Genomic DNA, 21,407 nt, shown 5'->3' on the forward strand with positions numbered 1-21,407 from the left:
CCATGACTTCTTGTGAAAGCACTGTTCTTACTGACCCCATACTTGCTGTGAAAGCACTGTTCTTACTGACCCCTTACTTGCTGTGAAAGCACTGTTATTACTGACCCATGACTTCTTGTGAAAGCACTGTCCTTACTGACCCCTTACTTGCTGTGAAAGCACTGTTCACTGACCCATGACTTCCTGTGAAAGCACTGTTCTTACTGACTCCTTACTTGTTGTGAAAGCACTGTTCTTACTGACCCCTTACTTGCTGTGAAAGCACTGTTCTTACTGACCCCTTACTTGCTGTGAAAGCACTGTTATTACTGATCCATGTCTTCCTGTGAAAGCACTGTTATCACTGACCCATGCCTTCCCGTGAAAGCTCTGCCTTCACATGTATGTAAGCACATGATGCTCTGCTCCATGCTTGAAATTGTCTTGTTTATTCTTTCTAAGGCTTACCCTATCAGCTCCTACCCCATGTACCACTCAGCCTATGAGACCTACGACCTGGTCTCCCGTCTGATGGATCGGGGCTTCAAGTTCCACCAGGCAGTGGCCCGGATGTGGGGAGAGATGGCGCTGACCCTGGCTGATAGAGTCCTCTTGAGACTGGACTGCCTGGAGTATGCCTCCGCCTTGCAGAGGATTACAGCGGAAGTGGAAAAAACGGAAGGACCTCTTCTGCAGAGCTGGAACATCTCTCTAGGTGAGAGTGCGGGTGGGATCAGGAGTGAAGAGGGGGAGAGAGGGGACAGAACGATAAGAGCCGAGAGGGAGGCAGAGGGAACGGGGGGAATAAGGAAGAGAGAGTTACAGAGGGATAGATGGACGATTGGGGTTGGAGGGTGAGAAGAAAAAAGAGAGGGTGAGAGAGAATGAGAGAGGGTGAAAGAGAAAGAGAGGGCGAAAGAGGTATAGATGGGGAGTGTGCAGGGGAGAGAGAAGGGCAGAGGGGAGGGAGGAATAAGAGTGTGAAAGAGAAAGAAGGTGGGAGAGAACGAGAGTGGGTGAGAGCGACACAGGGAAGGAGAGAGGACGATGGAGAGTGAGAAAGGGGGAAGAGAAACAGGGTGACAGGAAACAAAGAGGGTGAAAGAGAGTGAGACAGGCACAGATAGGCAGAGTGAGGGGGAGCGAGAGAGAGAAGTTGGGGGCTTCTGGCTGAGGCACAATCTACCATTAAGGTGTCTTAGATGTACATGTTGCGAGGTCAAGAGTAGCTCATCCTACTCTCTGCCCGCCGCACCTTATCTCGGGACTCAGGGATGGGTTCAGGGGTCCGCTAGTAGGCCATGATCTCCCAGACTCTGGTAGGGCAGCATGGTACAGTCCTCTGATATGGGCTGTATCCCTGCTTCAGCTGGATCCGCGCATTACTGGAAGAGCCCGGTCCCTTCGCTTAGCCTCTTCCCTGCCTTGGAGAACAGAGATGGGGAAACTGGCCTCCATGTTCTTTCCTTCGCTGTTGCTCTCTTCACTCCACCAACACAACAGGCAGGAGGTCAGAGTCGCCCACTGCAGCTAGACTAAAGGTTGGGATGTGCCACCCAGACGGCCCTGTCACCATTGCTAGTAGCCCCTGCTTCCCCCACCTTGGGCAACTGCTGATGTTTTTTTTGCATTTTTGCAACATAGCTTGAACCCCTCTAACTCAATACTGAACTTGTCGAAGATGTAATATGAGGGTGGGGGCTCAGAAACATATATGGGTCCATCAGATGCCCATTGACCCCAGTGATGTTCCTGGATAGACCCTAAGAGGGACTTCTCGTGATCACTAAGACCGGGTAAAGTTCCTCCCGTCCCCGGCATTCCTTATCCCCCCCATTCTCATTTCCCCTTTGTAAAGGTTTCAAACAAATAACATAAATACTGAGGGTTAAGTGGGGATAGTTTACCCACAAAGACTCTCTGGCTCTTGCCCCCTCTCCACCCGTCTATTTTCATCTCCCTCTCTATCTCTCTCCTTGTCCCTCTCTCTATTTTTCACTCACTCTCTCTCCAAAACCATCTCTCTATCTCCAGCCCCCACCCTCTCTCTTTTTCTCCCTCTTTCTCCCTGTCTCTCTCCCTCTGTCTCTTTCTCGCTGTCTCGTTCTCTCTGTCTCACTCCTTCTAGGTCACATGTCTTGTCCCTAACCCTGCTTCATGTTTCTCTTTTCCCAGATGGGGTAAAAAGCGCAGCCGCTGACTTCCACGAAGCTGCAACGACTCTACACGCAAAACTGGGCAAGATCAACTTGAAGAAGTAAGTAGGTCCAGGTGGAGGTTCCTGGCTAGCATGGGGGGGGTTTGGGTCCTTCAGTGGCGGTCAGGCTTCCTGCTCACAACCAGAGCACCATATTCACACCCTAGAGTTAGGTAGCTTTGCCTGCCCCTTCCCAGCTCAAAGCCCCCCATTGAGACACCATGGGCACATCCGTGCTGAAGAAGTAGAAACTCCTGACCAGTCATCTGTGATCCTTTCGATCAGCTATTGAGTCTTCTCGTACTCAGGATAGCTCTCTGTCTTCTGTTCCTCTTCTGGAATCTCCCAAGGTAACCGTTTCTGGGTTCAGTCCTATTACTAACAAAGAAACTCTTTGTCTTCTGCCTCGCGCTCACCCTACTTCTTCCCCTTTGGATCCTATACCATCTGCACTTAAATCTAAAATCTATCCCTCACTTGTCTCTTATTTTACAATTTTATTTAATTCTTGTCTATTTTCGTCTATCTTTCCTTCTTCATTCAAGCATGTTACTAATATTCCTATCTTCAAAAAACCCTCTGCTGAAGTTTCTTCTGCTTCTAAATTTCGTCCTATTTCACTTCTTCCGTTTCTTTCTAAAATTCTCGAGCGCATAGTCTATACTCAAGGTTATACTTTTGTCTCTCAAAATTCTATTCTCCCTCGTTTTCAATCTGGGTTTCGCCCGGATATTCTACTGAGACTGCTCTTCTTTCTGTCCTGGACTCTTTACAATATGCACATCATGACAAACGGTCTTCTCTTCTTATATTTCATGATTTTTCTGCCGCGTTCGACACTGTTGATCACACACTTTTGTTGTCTGCTCTTTCTTCTTTTGGTTTTTCTGGTTCTACTATAGCTTAGTTTAAATCATATCTATCCAAGAGAACTTTCTCAGAACTTTCTCAGTCTCTTGGTCAGGGGTTTCCTCTGAAACATATTCACTTACCTCGGGTGTTCCACAAGGCTCAGTTCTTGGCCCGTTTATTTTCTCTCTCTACTCGTCTTCATTAGCTGGGGCTATTTCTTCTTTCGGGTTCTTGCATCACTTCGACGTTAATGACACACAGATTTTTCTTTCATTCCCACATTTCTCTGATGATATCCATGCTTACTTGCTATCCAATCATGGATGTCAGATCATTTTTTAGTTCTTAATGTTGCAATAACGCAGGATATTTTCTTCCCTTCTAGTTCTAGTTCTACTTCTCTGGTTTCTTTACCTTCTGCTATCTCATCATATTTCACTTTCACTTTCACTTTCTGCTCGCTCCTGTCGATTTCACTTATATAACATCAGGAAAGCTTGTTTGTTTATGACTTTCAGAGCCACAAAGCTACTGGTGTCTGCCTTCATTTTTCACAACTTTTTTTATTGCTCTTCTGCACTCTTTGGACTTCCTATTTCTCATTTAGCTCCGCTGAAATCTGTGTTTCATGCCTCTATTCGTGTCCTTTGTCAATTGGCTCCTCGTGATTCTATTTCCTCCTCTTTGGCTCCACTTGGACGGATTTCTTTTCATCACTGTTTAAAGTTCATTTTTTATGTTTGGTTTTTAAAGGTCTTTATTGTGCCGCTCCTCCTTACATGTCTTCACTTGTCTCTTTTTATCTTCCGTCTCGTTCTCTTTGTGCCGCTCCTCAGTAACATCTTATAGTTTCTTCTCCTCCTTGTGCTCAATCTCGTTTTCAGTCTTTTTCTCTTCTTGCACCTTTAAATTGGAATGCTCTCCCTCTCTCTCTCTGTTCTATTAACCCTTTTGGGTCTCCCTACGATCCCATCTTCTTTTATCTGTTAATGAGGACTTTTTACAATTACTGAAATTCTTTGTGTTTTAAATATTGACTTCCCTTTTTTGTACTGTTTTTGATTTTATGTGCAGCGCTTTGGCCTAAGGTGCTGTATAAAATATAAAATAAAATACAAAATACAAACTTTATCAAATTGTGTAGATAGAGGTTGTCAATGATGGGTGGTCCCCTCACACCACTGGGGGCCATCAAAGCAGATATGGACTCAGCACTACATATTCTCTCTGTCCGGGTGTCTGAGGGGCCAACAAACCAGATATTGCTGCGGCATCAATAGCGGCCCTCTGACACTAAAGGGGCCGTCATTGATTAAAATGTAGTTCCTGAAGGACTGCCCTCATAATTCTTTTATTCACCTGATTCTATTTAGGAGAAATGCATGATAGCCTGTCGAAAGAGAAAGTATATTTTGCTTCCTATTGTAATAAATATATTAATATTGGCCTATGCCAAGCTGCTCGAAAAGTCGCTTGCGAAAGAAATCTGTGTTGCAAGGTCCTGACCTTAAATCCATGTAAGCCGCCATTTTAGGATTCGTTGTGTAAAAGTCACTGTGTGTGTTAAAATGGTGGACAATGTCATTCCAGAATACAACACGGCCGTCTTGACCTCTGTACATAGCTAATGTGTAGCTTGCCTGCAGGCCACTTGTTGAGGTCGTGAACTGAGACCTTGTCCTTCGTTGACCTATGTGTAGAAGGATTACTCGTGCAAAGAAACTAATCCACAAGCATATGTTTAGACAATGTATTCAAATACTGAACGAAGAACATCTGTTTAACTACATTGTATTAATTTTTAAGAAGGCCTGCATGGAAAACTCTAGAATACACAGTTATTGCATATGCTTGTTGATACATGTATTAAAGGCAAACCAGTTATATGCGGTTATTTGAGACTTGGCACAAACCCTAGATCGGTGATGTATTAAAAGGAATATTAACCCGAAGTGGAGCTGGACATCGCGCCCACCAAGTGTATAAAAAGTGAATGCATTCTAATGTACGACGTCTGTCACTGAACACACTGAACCACGCTGGAGTTCGTTGTGTTGTACTGAGGGCTGATAGCTATCTGATTTTGCTCTGTTTTTGTAACTGGATTCAGTATAAAATAAAGTACTTTGTATGTTCCTTTGTAACCCGTGTTCGATGTATTTCCTTTTGGGGTACTCAGCCTCGATGTTTTGATTCTGTTTTCACAAGCCTTCTGCTCAAAGACTTTCTGCCAAGATATGCTTCTTCCCCCACCTAGCAGTCACCATCTTTAATGTAATATCATTAAACCACAGTGCTCGGGAGGATAGCTCAGGCGTGATGCGTCATCGGAGCAACACAGGTTCGATCCCCGGGTCCACGCTTAGAAATCTCTGGGTATTAAGCGCATTATAAAGGACCCATTACAATTAGTAATGTTGAATGTTCTAAGTGTGAGGACCAGGACAGGTGAGGTTGTCTATGAAAAAGAGCAATGCTCCCAAGACATCTTTTTCTTTCTTTTATAATTTCCTGATTGCTTTTTAGTCCCTGGAAATTAGTCAGGACTGTTTTCTTAATGTGGATAGTGTTTGTCTAAGTGTTTAAGGGGATTGGGAATATTAGTTTTAAGTGCGGGTGAAGAGTCTTCTTCCAGAAAAGTCCTCCTTGGAACATGGGAAGTTCTTTTCCTGCTTCAAATTTCATTTGCTGTCGTTTTCCTTGGGTTGCAGGGGCCACTCCTTAAGATGTCAAAATAAATCACTGGAGGCCAAACCAAAATGACCTTCTAGGGCGCCCATTCCCTGTGACCTGCAGCTGGCAGGGGGAGTCCTGAGAGATGTTTCCAGAACCCGTAGCTCTCTGTTTGGTTTTCACTGTGCCAGAGAGGGCCACAGACCAGTGTTTGGCTTCACACACCTGAAGCATGCACTCAATGGAGTGTGGGTGATAGGAAAAGTCCCCCCTAAGGCCTGTTTTATTCTAGTAGTTTCTTACCCAGCATGTCTGGGTGCAGAAGGGGTGCGAGAGCACGTCAGAGCGAGACGGACGGTATAATACAGTCACCAGTTTTGAACATTCTGGAAAGCTTTTTGGGTTTTCGCGAGAAGTATATAATTGCGGTCTTCTTGGAATTTACTTTCAGGCCTAGCTCCTCCACATAGCATGTGGTGTGTACAAACCAGGCAATTTCTGTGGGGGTTCAGGGGTCCCAGCGAGAAGCATTCTGCCACCTTGTCCAAATTGAAATAATATTATGCCTCCTATCGCAGTCATTGAATGTGTATTGGCCTACGCCACGTTGTCTAAAATATCATGTAAATAGACTCCACGGCAAGGTCTTGACCTTAACGAAAAGTAATGTAAGTCGCCATCTTGGATTTAGCCGCCATTTTAGGTTCTCTCGTAATGTGGAAGTCACCCTGAACATCAAAATGGAGGCTGAATGACATTCTGAGTGAGATTCTGGCCGTTGTGACTCCGCACACACGAATAATTGATATGCCTGCAGGCCACTTGTCGGGGTCGCGAACTGAGACCTTGTCCTATTACTGACCTATGTGTAAATGAACAACTGTATCAGCGGAACTGATCAAAATGCATACATTATAGGATTGACCTGGCAAGGAACCCTACGCCTGATCCCAAGAATGGTTAACCCGCGAGGGGGTTGGCCAAGGGCTGGATAAAGGATATAAAAGCCCAAGTATTCCAATGTACGGTCTCTCTACTAATGCATCGAACCCTCGTTGAAGTTCGTTACGTTACTCTGAGAGCCGAATAGCTATCCGTTTGTCAATTGACTTTGGTAACTGTTGTAGCTTTTAAATAAAGCACTTGTATGTCCTTTGTAACCTGTGTTTGTGTGTTTCTTTTGGGATTCCCAGCCTCATATCAATTTTTATGTTTTCACAGTTGGCGCCCGAACAGGGACCCTCAAGATTGATGCCAGATCATTGAAGGTTGACGCAGATTATCGAACCGGGATCGGACGGTGTGATTCTGCGGGCCCAACCGAACGAGACCCGATACCTCGGCAGTGCTGCACGATCCGATCCTTGGACGATAGTCGTGTGGTCTGACACGGCATCTTGACGAGGGTCCATTTTTGAGGCTGGCAGATTTGTCGAAACCACCAAACACAAGGTAAAATTCGTTAGGTAAGTTATTTGATAAACCGTACGGTCCTCCTTAGGTTTGGTGAGGTGAAGTCGTGACCCGGCTCTTAATTTAACCCTGACAATTTGAATTTGGCGTATTGTATCTGCAGACACAATTATTGACCAGGTAACACCAATTTTTTGTGAAATGCCTAGGAAATTGTCTAGCTGCTTTAGGGCTCTGTTCCGCAGCGATCGACAATCTTTGGAATTTAGCCGCCCGGCACCACAGGAGGGGTCGCCGGCATGTACTATGTACTGTAAGTATGGCATTGGTAGTATAGTATTTAATGATATTTGGCACAGACAGACCAGACATGCCTCCGAATTTCAGTGGCCAATCAATGGCAGTTTTGAGATCTCCCGTATTGAATACCTAGAATCGGTCTTGCTAAAAAAGAAGGCTAGACCTGCAGCCTTTGATGTTTTACAGAATTGGAAAAAGAAGCGTTACAGCAGCTTAAAAGTAGGGATAAACATGCACGCCGTCATAAAACAAATGCCGAAAAAGCGTTGTTATATGATAAAGAAAAACATTCAGAATCAGTTAAAAATATGGATAGGGCTTTTTCACTTGGAATCCAGAAAATGTACCCCTCTAAAGATTTTCATGTTTCTGAAGAATTTATTGAAAAATTGTTAAACGAACGCAGGCCTGGTGCCTCTGCGCCACCTCCGTATGATCCTTTCTTGGGCGCTCTGCCCATTCCTGCTGTTGTTCCTGCTGTTATTCCTGTTCCCCCTGTACAACCTATTGTTCCTATTCCTCTAGTTGTTGTCCCTCCACCTATCGCACCGCCCCTTCCTCCTGCGCCGATAGTTGCACCTTTATTAAATTTACCTGCACCTCCGCTCCCGAGTGGTCTCGTATTGACTGAAGTTGATCAAGGTGCAGGATCAAAGATCATCACTCGTAATACTGTTTCTGCAGATAAGAAACAGGAATTGTTTGCATGGGCTAAGCACTGTATGGAGAAAGGTGATCAAGTTAATGTTTTTTCCACATTATCTAATTTGAACAGTTTTCCAGAGAAAAATGTTTTTATCGAAGGTTTGGGGACTCATTTATGTGTGATGTGGGGTAGATTATAAAATTCGGATCTTCCACAAGGGGTGAGAGATCTAAATGCTTTGGCACTTTCGAGGGACACAGAGCAGAAAGTATATGGTCATGTTGAAAGATTGTTTGAGTATAGGAAGGACTTTGAAAAGTCACGAGATGAGGATGACGAAGACGATAGTATGTATGTACAGAAACGGTTCCTTCCGTGTCGTAGATCGGCACCTGAGGAAGTACGAATTTGTACCAAAGATGCGATTCGATGGAGCTCGGATTCATCGATTCCGCCAGATGAAGTATATGACACGTATAGTCAGTATACAGTACAAATGCAAGGAAAGGTAATTCAGGTAACGGTACAGTACCTGCAAGAAGAATGTGTAAGAAAGAAGGTTAGTTGCCCCATAGAATTGTTGGGGATTTGTAAAAGGGCTTTTTCGCCCGACACGTCTTCGGCTGCCTTAGCGCTCAACGTGGTTCTGTTGCTTAGTAAGCGGCCGGAGGTACCTATATCTCAGTTGCCTATGAGAGAGGTTCCTCCGACCTTTGTCCCAAAGGTTGAGATTCCCGCCAACGCTCGGATTGGTGCACCCGCTGTGGATATCCCTGCACATTATGTATCGCAATTCGTTCACGTCCCGTTTTCACGACAGGAAGTGAACACTATTAGACAATCAGTTCCCGATATCAGGAAAAACCCAACAGGGTTTTACAAAGAGATAGAGTCCGTCTTGCAGTCCTCTGTGTTCACCTTAAGTGATATTGACTTGCTATTCCCTGTACTCCTACCCGTAGATGTATGGAAGCAGGTTCGGACAATAGACGATGTGCCAGGGTTGGGAGATACATGGGCTAATATGATTAGGATTGATGGGGAAAGACCAGCAGGTGAGAAACCACCTCAGGTAATACTTACTTTGCCTGATAGAATTGTCGCAAAATTAAAAACTATAATTCCCGAGAAAATAATTATTTGGGACAAGCTTACGGCCTGTGTTCAAGGGAAAACTGAAGGCGCCACCGAATTCTTTAAGAGATACGAGCAGGTATTTTCTGACTTCAGTGGGCAGGATTTGGGTACAGAGTCTGGGAAAAGGTTGTTTGTGGACAAATTTGTAAGTGGATTGTTGCCCGACATCCAGTCACAGATTATGTCCTCTGAGAGCCCTTGGCAGGCAAAATCTCAATCTGAGGTTTTGCACATGGCTCAGTATTATGAGAACCGTGTTAATAATGAGAAGGAGAAAATAGAAAAGAGGAAAGGAGATTTGAAAACCAAAGTTTTATTACAACAAATTGTTAGAAACCCCAGAGGAGGCACGACACAGACCAGAGGTCAGTATCTCGCAAAAGGAAATGCTCCTTTGGGTTCTGTGAATATTAATCAATGTGCTTATTGCCGCCAGGAAGGTAATTGGCGAGCACAGTGCCCCGTCCTTCGACAAAGGTCAAACAGTGCGTTTGGGAGTATGGGTAGACAACCTAGGGGCCGCCCTGGAGCAGGGGGCCCTGATAGAGGTCAGTTTTTGCAAGATCCTCAGCAACCTTTTTCACGGGAAAATCAGACCTCGAGTGTGGACTCGAGGAACATATTTGATCACCCTTCTGCTGCCTACCTTTCTGAAGAGCTTCCTTCCGACGATACTCTATTTCATTAGCACTGCCCGAAGCAGGGTTTGGAACCTTCACCTATTCCCGTTAATCAGAAAGGCCCCTACGTTGAATTATTAGTAGGGAATAGGAAACACCAGTTTTTGATAGACACTGGAGCACAGAAGTGCTCCATTGATCATTCTCGGGTTCCAAACATTCCACTGTCAGGGCAAACAAATGTTTCCGTAGGGTTTTCTGGTATACAAATTGTCTGTCCGGTTTCTTCACCGGTGTCTGTTTCTTTGGGTCCCTTTACGGACCATTGCCCTTTTCTTCTGACTTTGAACTGTGGAGAGAATTTGCTGGGGTTGAATTTGTTAAAGAAATTGAATGCAGTAATTCATTGTTCCTCTGATGGAGTACGGCTGACGGTTTCACCACAGCAACTTCCCAATTCTCAGTTTCTGATTCGACCTTTACCTCCTGAGTTTAGCATTGTCCCGGAATGTTTATGGGCGGTTGACGACAATGATGTCGGGGTACTACAGATTGAGCCCGTTAAAATAGTTTTGAAACATGGAGTTAAACTACCACGCATTCAGCAGTATAAAATATCAGTTGAGGGGGAGCGTGCTTTGAAATGCATTGTCTCTGATTTTGTGCATCGTGTGGTGATCGGGGAGATTACAGGTAGTTTGTGTAACAGTCCGATCTTGCCTGTATATAAGAAAGGCGACAATGCAATCCATACCTGTTCATAATTGATCTTCGTGCTATTAACAAGAGTTGTCGCCCCACAATTCCCAATCGTGCCTGATGTAACAATGATATTGACAATGATCCCTGCTACGGCTACGCACTTCAGCGTTGTGGATTTAAAAAATGCTTTCTTTAGCATCCCTATACATAAGGAAAGTAGATATTTGTAGGTATGGCTTCTTACTGTAGATTGTGGATCCCAAACTTTTCGCTAGTGATAAAACCGTTGTTGGCTTTGACGAAGAAGGGCATTTCTCTGCCACTGCCATGGAAATCGGAACATCAACGATCATTTGAGCTTCTCAAAACCGCGTTATGCTCTGCACCGGTTCTGGGTACTCCAAATTATGACAAGGCCTTTGTGTTGTTTGTGCATGAATGTGATGGATGTGCTTTGGCTGTGTTAACACAGGAACACGGAGGGAAGAATAGGCCGTGCGGCTACTACTCCTCCGCCCTTGATCCTGTCGCATGCGCTTCGCCAAGATGTTTGCGCGCTGTCGCTGCTGCTGCCGCATCTGTAAAACAGAGTGAGGGAATGGTCCTAGGCCATGATTTGATTTTGATGGTACCTCACTCTGTAGATTTCCTATTGAACAAAACCCAAACGCAACACCTCACCTCTGCACGGTTAACAAGGTATGAATTAATTCTGTTTGCCCCTCACATTCAAATTAAGAGGTGTTGTGTTCTTAATCCGGCTGAACTCTTACCTTTCCCGCAAAACACTGTTTGCGGTGACGAAGAATTACATGACTGCCTGTATACCACTGAACAAGAAACGAAGGGCAGGATAGATCTTATAGATACTCCTTTGGACAATGCAGAAGGGGAGCTGTTTGTGATGGCTCCTGCTTCAAACTTTCAGATGGTACATCTACAGCTGCTTACGCAGTTACTACATTGAGTAAAGTTCTTGAAACTAAGAGAATTTCGCATAACTCCGCGCAGACCACAGAGATTATAGCATTGACCCGAGCTTGTGAACTCTCCGAAGGGCGTATAGTAAATATATATACTGATAGCCAGTACGCCTTTGGGGTGGCCCACAACTTTGGGAGGCTCTAGTCGGAAAGAGGGTTCCTGACCTCACATGGGACCAAGATTCAGCATGGCCCCTTGATAGTGCAATTGCTCTCGGCACTCTCGCTCCCTAGGCAGTTAGCGATCATGAAATGTGCAGCACATCGTAAGGTCATAGATGATGTGGGAAAAGGGAACGCTTTTGCGGACCTGATAGCCAGGCAAACGGCCACAGACCTTAGCACGGACATGTATGCTCTGAGGGAAATGAAAGATGCTTATATAATGGATGAAGGTATTGGGTCTGTGCGAGATATTCAAACTGATGCCACAACAGAAGAATCTAAAAGGTGGGAAACTAGGTGATGATGGGTGTTGGGTGGATACATCTGAAGGAAAATGGTTGCTCCCTGATTCATATGTACTGGCAATGGTTACGATGGCACACGGTCCTACACATGTGTGTGCTCAGCAGATCACGAAAATGTTAGAACAAGTTTGGGTGAATAACAAGATTCTGGAGACTGCAAAATGTCATGTTCGGAACTGTATGATCTGCTTACAGCACAATGTGGGTAAGGGGACAGTAACTCCAAGGGGAAGCTTTGGGCCCCTTTCTGTTCCCTTCGAGGTCATTCACTTTGATTTTATTGAGATGGAACGGTGTTACAATCTGAAATATGTTCTTGTAATTATTTGTGCCTTTAGTCAATGGGTCGAGGCTTTCCCCGTTAAAGATGCTACCGCCATGACCACTGCAAAGATTATGGTAAAAGAATTCTTTCCTCGATTTGGGCTCCCAAGGGTAATTTGGTCGGACAATGGTCCTCATTTTGTTGCAGCAGTAATTTTGCAGATATGCACAGCATTACATATTGAGAAACGATTTCACTCAGCTAGACATCCTCAAAGTGCTGGGTTGGTGGAAAGACATAATGGTATCTTAAAGAATAAGCTTGCAAAAACATGTGCCGATACCAAACTGAAATGGCCAGATGCCTTACCTATTGTATTATTGGCTATGCGTACCACACCTCAAACTAAGACTGGGCTTTCTCCATTTGAGGTAGTGATGGGGAGACCTGCTAACATTTGGGGTCTCCCAAAACCTAAAGCCCTGAGAGAGGTGGAAAATGTATTGCTTGTAGACTACTGTAACCAGTTAACTAAAAACCTGTATTTCATTTATCACCAGGTATATTCAGCTTTACCTGTACGGTTCACGGGCCCAGGACACGATATACAGCCTGGAAGTTGGGTCCTAGTGAAGGCCTACAAAAGGTCTTCCTGTCTCGCTCCTCGTTGGAAGGGACCCTACCAGGTGCTGTTGGTCACCCGGACAGCAGTGCGGGTGGCTGGGAAGAAACACTGGATCCACGCGACGCATGTCAAGAAACTTCCTCACCCGACGCCACACGTTACAGAAGAAGCAGATCCCCTCGCTGATGCTACAGTCCCTGATCTTGGAGTAGCAAACAGCGCTGTGAGTGCGTCGGAGAATTTCTCTGAGCCCGTGGAGCTTGGGGAATAGTCCATTTTGTCTCCGCACTCTTTTGAAAAATCACTTCCGGAAAACACTGTTTCAAGTTCTGTGACTTCCGTCGCCTCCGATACGTCGCTTCCCTCAGGAAGTGACAACACCTTATTTTCGGATCAAACAATCTTGGGTACCACCAGGTACAACCTTCGACGAAGAAAATAGAACTACGGCAAGGGTTTTTCCGTGCATTTGGGAAAGAGAAGTGATTGAAAGTTTTCTTTTGTATAAGAAAGTTTCTGGTGAACAACAGGAAGAAAAAGGGATTCTGCTGGCTAGGGTTGGGAAGGACTAAGAAATCGCACGACCGTAGCGTTGCCAGCAACAAACATTGGGGTCGTCGATTGAGGAACTACAATGCCTGCCACCTCCACTGCTGCTCCCCGCACTGGACTTGTGAATAAGGGGGTGACCAACTTGGACAATGAACAATGTGCCTGGGCCCCGAAAACGTATTGCTGTGTTTTGATAATGATAATTGTTATTTTTGCAATTACTGCTGTAGGACTTTGGTACTTTGAAGAAATCTATCCTCTAAAACCTCTACTACCGACCGAGATTGTACCAACTGCTTTGACTCCCTCTGTACACCTTCACACTCTGTCCCCTAGAGACTCCCAACATAGACAAAAGTATCATAATAACACTCTAATGATAGTAATGAATGCAACGCATGCCATTTTTAATAAGAGTAATTGTTGGATTTGCACTCATTTACCGCAACATGGGAACAAGGGGCTAGGATGGTATATTCACCCTTTACCTCTAACGACTGCTTGCTATGCCTCTCTTAGAGCACTATTCTTTGGCCGTTGGAATGATAGCATCTCAGGGAACTTTGATGGAACTAATTTGAATGATTTCGAGAAACGTGAATTAACTCCCCTGGGATGCTCGCTTTTTGCAAATAGAAGTAAACCTAATGTCGCTTCTATTAGGCAGTCTGATAAACTGTCTCTTCCTTTTCAAACTCTAATTTCTTTTAAAATGGCTCCGATAGGCAATAAGGACGCCGTGCCTCCTTCTTACTCTATAAATCATAGCCCTAATTCGGTCCCCTTTTGTGTACAAAGAAATGGCACTCGGCCAATGGGAGATTTTGAAGGTTGTATGAACATTGTAAATTTGACTGGAGAAAACAGGCCTCTGTATGTAGGGGGGCCTGTTTAATTTGTTTGTGGTAGTTTATCATTTCCCTGGTTGCCCAAGGATTGGCAGGGAACCTGTTATTTAGGAATCCTGTTACCCGGGGTATTTGTAGCTAGTACATTGGAGGTTTCTAAGGCTCGCCCACGGCGGGACAAGAACGGAGATACCCCTGGGCAAGTATTGGGAGATATAGCAAAATCAGTTGTGCCCTTTTGGGGACAAATAACAAACTCTGAGAACATTAGGGGATTAGCAAGGGTACTGGAGAGAACGATCAACCGGACCACGGACATACTCTACAATATGACACTAGAACAAAAAGCAATAAGATTGGTGGCACTCCAAAATTGGATGGCATTAGATGTCATTCTGGCAAAACGAGGTGGAGTATGCAAATTGGTGGGGTCCGCTTGTTGTGTTTTCGTACCAGATTCCTCGCCGACAATTTTTAAAGCAATACAGAACTTGCATAACCTTAATTCTCAAGTACTAATCCCTATCGGAGATTGGAACCTTAGCACCCGGTTCTGGGATTCTTTTTTTTTACGATCTTGGAGCTGGAAGGTGCTTTCTGTTATTCTGGTTATTTTGGGGATCCTGCTATTTCTTTGTTGCTGTTTTCAATGTCTTCCGAGTATATGTGGAATGCTAGGGGGATGTTGTGCCCAAGCAGTGAGCACAATAGGGCATAGAATATATGCCCCAGATACAGCATCCAAAGAGTTTGTGTTACAAGAGGTTCTGATGAACGACCTAATGGCTATAGATATTACAGACAATGATTCGGGATGTATGGATGACAATACATGGAGTTATTTGCAAAAGTATTAGAAATGATATTAGCACTTGGCATAGGCCAAAAGGAGGGTCTGTCGGAATTGAAATAATATTATGCCTCCTATCGCAGTCATTGAATGTGTATTGGCTTACGCCAAGTTGTCTAAAATATCATGTAAATAGACTCCACGGCAAGGTCTTGACCTTAACGAAAAGTAATGTAAGTCGCCATCTTGGATTTAGCTGCCATTTTAGGTTCTCTTGTAATGTGGAAGTCACCCTGAACATCAAAATGGAGGCTGAATGACATTCTGAGTGAGATTCTGGCAGTTGTGACCTCCGCACACACGAATAATTATTATGCCTGCAGGCCACTTGTCGGGGTCGCGAACTGAGACCTTGTCCTATTACTGACCTATGTGTAAATTAACAACTGTATCAGCGGAACTGATCAAAATGCATACATTATAGGATTGACCTGGCAAGGAACCCTACGCCTGATCCCAAGAATGGTTAACCCGCGAGGGGGTTGGCCAAGGGCTGGATAAAGGATATAAAAGCCCAAGTATTCCAATGTACGGTCTCTCTACTAATGCATCGAACCCTTGTTGAAGTTCGTTACGTTACTCTGAGAGACGAATAGCTATCCGTTTGTCAATTGACTTTGGTAACTGTTGTAGCTTTTAAATAAAGCACTTGTATGTCCTTTGTAACCTGTGTTGGTGTGTTTCATTTGGGCTTCCCAGCCTCATATCAATTTTTATGTTTTCAAAACCTGTGAATAATAAAACTGGGATTTTAAATCCTCCAATCTTTATTAAGCCACACCCCCACGGTCACATAGCACAGTACATAAACGATTTGTGAGTAGATTATGTGAAATCGGGGCCAACACACAGCCTTATGAGACCCTTCGACTACTGGTGAAAGGATCTGTCGGTGCACCGTCTCGCTGTACCGGACACCACCAGAGTTGGTTTCATGTAAAGTGGGAAGTCATGGAGGATTGTTGATTGTATTTCCAATTTGGACAACATTTCCCAATTGTGGTCTCTAGACTGCGCCCCCTACAGGCTGATGTATGGCTGCATACAGAAGGCCATGCGCTGCATGTCAGCCTATAGGGGGCGCAGCCAGGAGGGAAGCCGGATGACTTTAGAATCCAGTTGAGGTAAGTTGGAGTGGGGTCGGGCGAGTGTGGCAGCAGGGCCGATCAGCGGCAGGATACTGTGCGGGGGACACCCAACGAAACTGTCAGGCAGTTGGTGGAGGGGCACAGCAAGATACCTACCAAGCGGGCAGCCTTCGTGACTGCCTTGCGCAAAATGAGTCTTTTGCCTATATGGAATAGATCCCGATCAAGTTTCCCATAGCCTAACTCTTCACCAGGTCAATTGCCATCGCTGAGTCTGTCTATGCTCCGTCGAATGGTTCTTGCCTAACAAACAGGGACCTGGTGGCGAGTAAATGTAGCTTCAATCCCTGGTATTGTGTACTAGCCCCTTTCATAAATCCCAGTTAGATTGGCCAAGATTTCATTAGCTTCCAGCCAATCTGTAGCCTTATTCCATAATGCGTTAACAAAAGATGTGAAGGCGTAAACTAAGCGATACATCGGGCAACAACTCGAGGGACTTAGACTGTAACCCTTATTAGAAAATTGGGGAACATGACAGCCTTTCTCCAAGATACTGGAACACAAGTCGATGAAATCAAGAAATGTAAAACCCTACCCAGCAAAGGACTCCAAAGATGGCTTTGATCTACATGTGCATTGCCCAGACTGCCAGGCCAGCCTACATATTGCATCGCATGTAAGGTTTCCTGGAAACGCAGGTCTTCCACAGGGCACGCCTCTTTATCACTTTCACATGCACAAGTGTTACCAGGAAGACCACTTTCACTACTATTGCCGCCCCAGGGTGACCTCCACCCACCCGCTGGGCTGTAGCTCTCCATTCTGTTTGTTTTCCACCTATAAGTCATTCGCAATCGAATCCCAAAATTGGAGACAATTACAAGACGCTGCGGCTGCAACGAGGTGTTCCTACGAGATCCCTTTTTGCACTTCTCGTCGCATTCTCTATATCATCTTCATTTGATAAAAGTTACCTAGGAGGACGGATGATCACTTTTAAGAATCACACTTGTAGTTTAGCAGGACTTGTCTGGGAGGGTTTTCTATGCCCGTCCAGAGAATACTTAAATGTCCCGGTCGTGTTCTCACCGATATCGGATAGCAGTGTTACCGAAGTGCTTAGCCAATGCCCTGCGTCAGAAGTATCCCAGTAACTCAGAGATCTACTAGAAGCAGGTTTTCCTAGGTAATATCTGCCAAGATATCCTCACTGCAAACCCGATCAACGACATCCAGGGATATTACCTCCAAATACCTCCACCAATACCGGGCATAAGCTGGCTATCGATGGAGAGAGGCTCTGGGGGGCATAGTCACTCTCCAACCTCCCTTTGATAAACAATCCTGCACCCAGTGCCAATCAGACAGATGCACAAAAACAGAACTGGTTATAGGGGTGCTGCACACATCAATAAAGCAACCTTCCTGGGTCTTCCGTTGCGCAGCTCTACAGATCCATCATGGGAGCACATCCAGAAGATCAGAGCAGCATTATCATGCCAGAGTCTTTCATTTGGGTGAAAGATGCCCGAGGCGCCATCTTCCTCCAGATCCCAAATACCTGCCTCTACAAGGATCCCTACATTGGCATTAAAGTCAACACAAATGATCAAGGGGGCGGAGGTGGACATTCCTGAACTATACAAGTTCATAAGGGCTTGATTTAGTCAAGCATAAAAAAGATCCTTTCTTTTAGATTGCATCGATGTACAGCAGTTCCAATCAACAGGTCAGCCTAAAATATACAGGATACCAACTGGTCCAAGCATACAGAAATGGCAAGGCCTCCCGAATCCTTACTGGTACGATTGGCTTTGGCCATGCAATAAAGAGATATGCATACACTAAGGTCTGGTGGCTCTAGTACCCACGTTTCATGTAAACAAATCAGGGAGTATTATTTAAGTAATAAGCCCTGAGTTCAGGGGGCATTACCACTTCAGGTAATGCCCCGGGGCCCATAGTTACAGACCTGAGCGACACGAGGGCCTTAATGCAGGCCTTGTAGCCTTTGTTAACCTGAAGCTGCAATGCCCTCCCCCCCCCACCCCCCCCCCCCCCCGTGAGGGGCGTATTGCTATTAGTACTCTGGCCCATGGGACCGGGGTACTAATAGTATCTGTATTCAGTTATGAGACGCTCCAGGCTTTCACAACTGAAAAAAATGAAAAAATGGCCGCCATGGCACGGGATACGAAGTCCATTCTCCCTTTCCATGACGCCTGAGGAATAAAGGAATGGAACTCTTTGCAGGTGAGTCATTGTCCAGCTGGTAAGGACCCGGCAAGGGGCCATCAGAAGGATTGTTACAATCTGAGCTTCCCTCCGGGTACTAATTTATAATATGAGAGGGCACAGCCTCATCTACAAGCTTGTTTCCCACCCCGCAATATTCTATAGTCTAGGATAGGATGGCTGCAGCATTGGAGGGTTGCAGGCAGGCAGTGCAGATGTGAAGCACTGACACCACCTCCGTGTCCAGACGTGCGGCTACACTTGGCCTCTTAACCAATCCATCCGCATTCTCCAGCGACACCGGCGGTTCAGCGCGATTAGTTACAGTGAAGGTAAAAGGAGCCTTGACAGATGTAACAATGCTCCGCCTCTTATCATTCTAGACGTCAGTGCGCACCTGCCTTGTGATAGCCGCCTTTTCTTCAGTAGACATGGCTGGAGGGTAACACAGGTCTGCTGCCAGAAATGGGGCCTCTCCATACATTTGAGTGCACAAGACATTTCACTGCTTCACAATTACAGCATGGTGCTCTCACACAGTCTCTCCTGGGCCTCACTGCTCGCCCTATGAATGACCTGGTTAATTAACGATGAGGTACCTTGCACGGAATTGGCACATCGTAGAGGGACTTTAGTGAGTACCACGACTAAAGGCTTTGCCGCTAGTGCAAGATTCCAATCGAAATTGTGGGTGCTTCCCTGGGTAGTGTGGAAGGATGTGTTCGCCCTGAAAGGGGACCCCATGTAAACTGGTGTTCCAGTAGCGGGGTATCCGTGCGTGTCACGTGCACCAGGTACCGGTGATGTCACGGCAGCTAAGCTCGCACTAGACCCCTTTCAGGGGCCTTGCTGCCAGACTTCATGTACTTTGTGATATGCGCTGGGGGCCTTGGAATGAAAGCCTGCCTAGTTACATTCAAAGATGCTACGTTCTTTGCAGGAAGTCTTCTTACGCAAAGCAACATTTCCGAAGTCACTATTTGCACAATGTTCACTAGACATGAGCACATCCCGGGGTTTCACTATCGCCCGCTCCGCTGGGGGCCCTCCGTGTAATCGTCAGAGTCGCCCTTTCCAGGTCCTTAGTTTCTCCCTAAGGATCCAAGCCTTTTCATGGCTGGACGTTGGATTGAGGTAGAAAGGGTTTGGAGAGTTTTGCTCTTGATGTGCTGCTGTGCCCCCGATGTGGAAGTTTTCTTTGGACCATTGGCCCCTGCGGAGGGGTGCGGGGGGGCGGGCCACACTAACATGTCTCTGGAAATTCAGCCAAGAAGGCTGGGCTTTGACTGTGGGTCCCCGGGACTGCATGACTGCACACACCTGGCGCCAGGGTGGGCTTCTACCCTAACACATAGGTCGGTCCGGCAGGTGGCAACGTGGAGCAGAGAGACCGTTCTTAGGCTGCCCCCAGCTGCCCCTGCAGCCTGCCCAGAGTCCCCATGGCCACCCCATTGCTGTCTCTTGGGGGGGGGGGCGCCTTCCATTTACCCCTCCCTCTGCGAGACAGCACACCTTTTTGATTGAACAGCTGTAATAACGGGCAGAGTAGACGGCCTGTGAAGGTCGCTGGCACTCTTTCCAGAAGGGGTCACAGGAATGGTTGTGTTCCGCCGGAGGACCCTCGAATGCACTCACCAACGTATATTCTTATGCCCACATCCTTCCTTCCCTTGCGGTGCACGCAGCCAGCGGACTGCACACTGCACTCCCCGCACTTCACCAGCGGGCGAGTGTCCACGCCCTGCCCCAGCCGAGCAGGTGGCACCCTGCTATTACATGGGAGCAGAGATGTATTACAGCTGCTCGCTGAAATCCTTTAATAAGAGGCTGTGGCGCAGCCCTTTACCCCCACCGAACCCCACCCGCAAGCATGCATCAGGCACCCCGCATGTCCCACTTATAACTCTGCAGCTGCACTGTAGACATTGAAATCACCAGGGAGCGTGTCCCCGGCGCCTCGTGCACTGATCCCAGGGCTGGACTGGCCTCTAGGGGAGTTTGGACGTTTCCCGATAGGCCTCTGCACCCTGGGCAGGGCTGGCCTCTAGGGGAGTTTGGGCATTCCCGATAGGTCTCTGCACCCTGGCCAGGGCTGGCCTCTAGGGGAGTTTGGACATTTCCCAATAGGCCTCTGCACCCTGGGCAGGGCTGGGCTGGCCTATAGGAGTCTGCACCCTGGGCAGGGCTGGGCTGGCCTATAGGAGTCTGCACCCTGGGCAGGGCTGGGCTGGCCTCTAGGGGAGTTTGGAGATTTCCCGCTAGGCCCCTGCACCCTGGGCAGGGCTGGCCTATAGGGGAGTTTGGGCATTTCCCGATAGGCCTCTGCACCCTGGGCAGGGCTGGGCTGGCCTCTAAGGGAGTTTGTACATTTCCCGATAGGCCTCTGCACCCTGGGCCTCTGCACCCTGGGCAGGACTGGGCTGGCCTATAGAGGAGTTTGGGCATTTCCTGATAGGCCTCTGCACCCTGGGCAGGGATGGCTGGCCTCTAGGGGAGTTTGGACATTTCCCGATCCTCTGCACACTGGCAGGGCTGGGCTGGCCTCTAGGAGAGTTTGGGCATTTCCTGATAGGCCCCTGCACCCTGGGCAGGGCTGGACTCTAGGGGAGTTTGGACATTTCCCGCTAGGCCTCTGCACCCTGGGCTGGGCTGGCCTATAGGGGAGTTTGGAGATTTCCCGCTAGGCCTCTGCACCCTGGGCTGGACTGGCCTCTAGGGGAGTTTGGACATTTCCCACTAGGCCTCTGCACCCTGGGCAGGGCTGGCTTCTAGGGGAGTTTGGAGATTTCCCGCTAGGCCTCTGCACCCTGGGCTGGACTGGCCTCTAGGGGAGTTTGGACATTTCCCGCTAGACCTCTGCACCCTGGGCAGGGCTGGCCTCTAGGGGAGTTTGGAGATTTCCCGCTAGGCCTGTGCACCCTGGGCAGGACTGGCCTTTAGGGGAGTTTGGAGATTTCCCGCTAGGCCTC

The 21,407-nt window shown here is 46.8% G+C and overlaps 1 protein-coding gene across 2 annotated transcripts in view; it reads left to right on the forward strand.

Annotated features, from left to right (window-relative positions):
- Positions 1-21,407, forward strand: part of LOC138527344 (N-acetylated-alpha-linked acidic dipeptidase 2-like) — a 501,035-nt gene that overhangs the window by 450,311 nt on the left and 29,317 nt on the right. For both annotated transcript variants that reach the window (XM_069638406.1, XM_069638405.1), the window contains exons 15-16: positions 442-694; positions 2,155-2,236. In XM_069638406.1, the coding sequence (XP_069494507.1) occupies positions 442-694; positions 2,155-2,236 (335 nt within the window). The remainder of the gene's footprint in view (positions 1-441; positions 695-2,154; positions 2,237-21,407) is intronic.

Source organism: Ambystoma mexicanum, chromosome 14, assembly GCF_040938575.1.
Source record: "Ambystoma mexicanum isolate Mex_15411 chromosome 14, UKY_AmexF1_1, whole genome shotgun sequence".
Taxonomy (NCBI): domain Eukaryota; kingdom Metazoa; phylum Chordata; class Amphibia; order Caudata; family Ambystomatidae; genus Ambystoma; species Ambystoma mexicanum.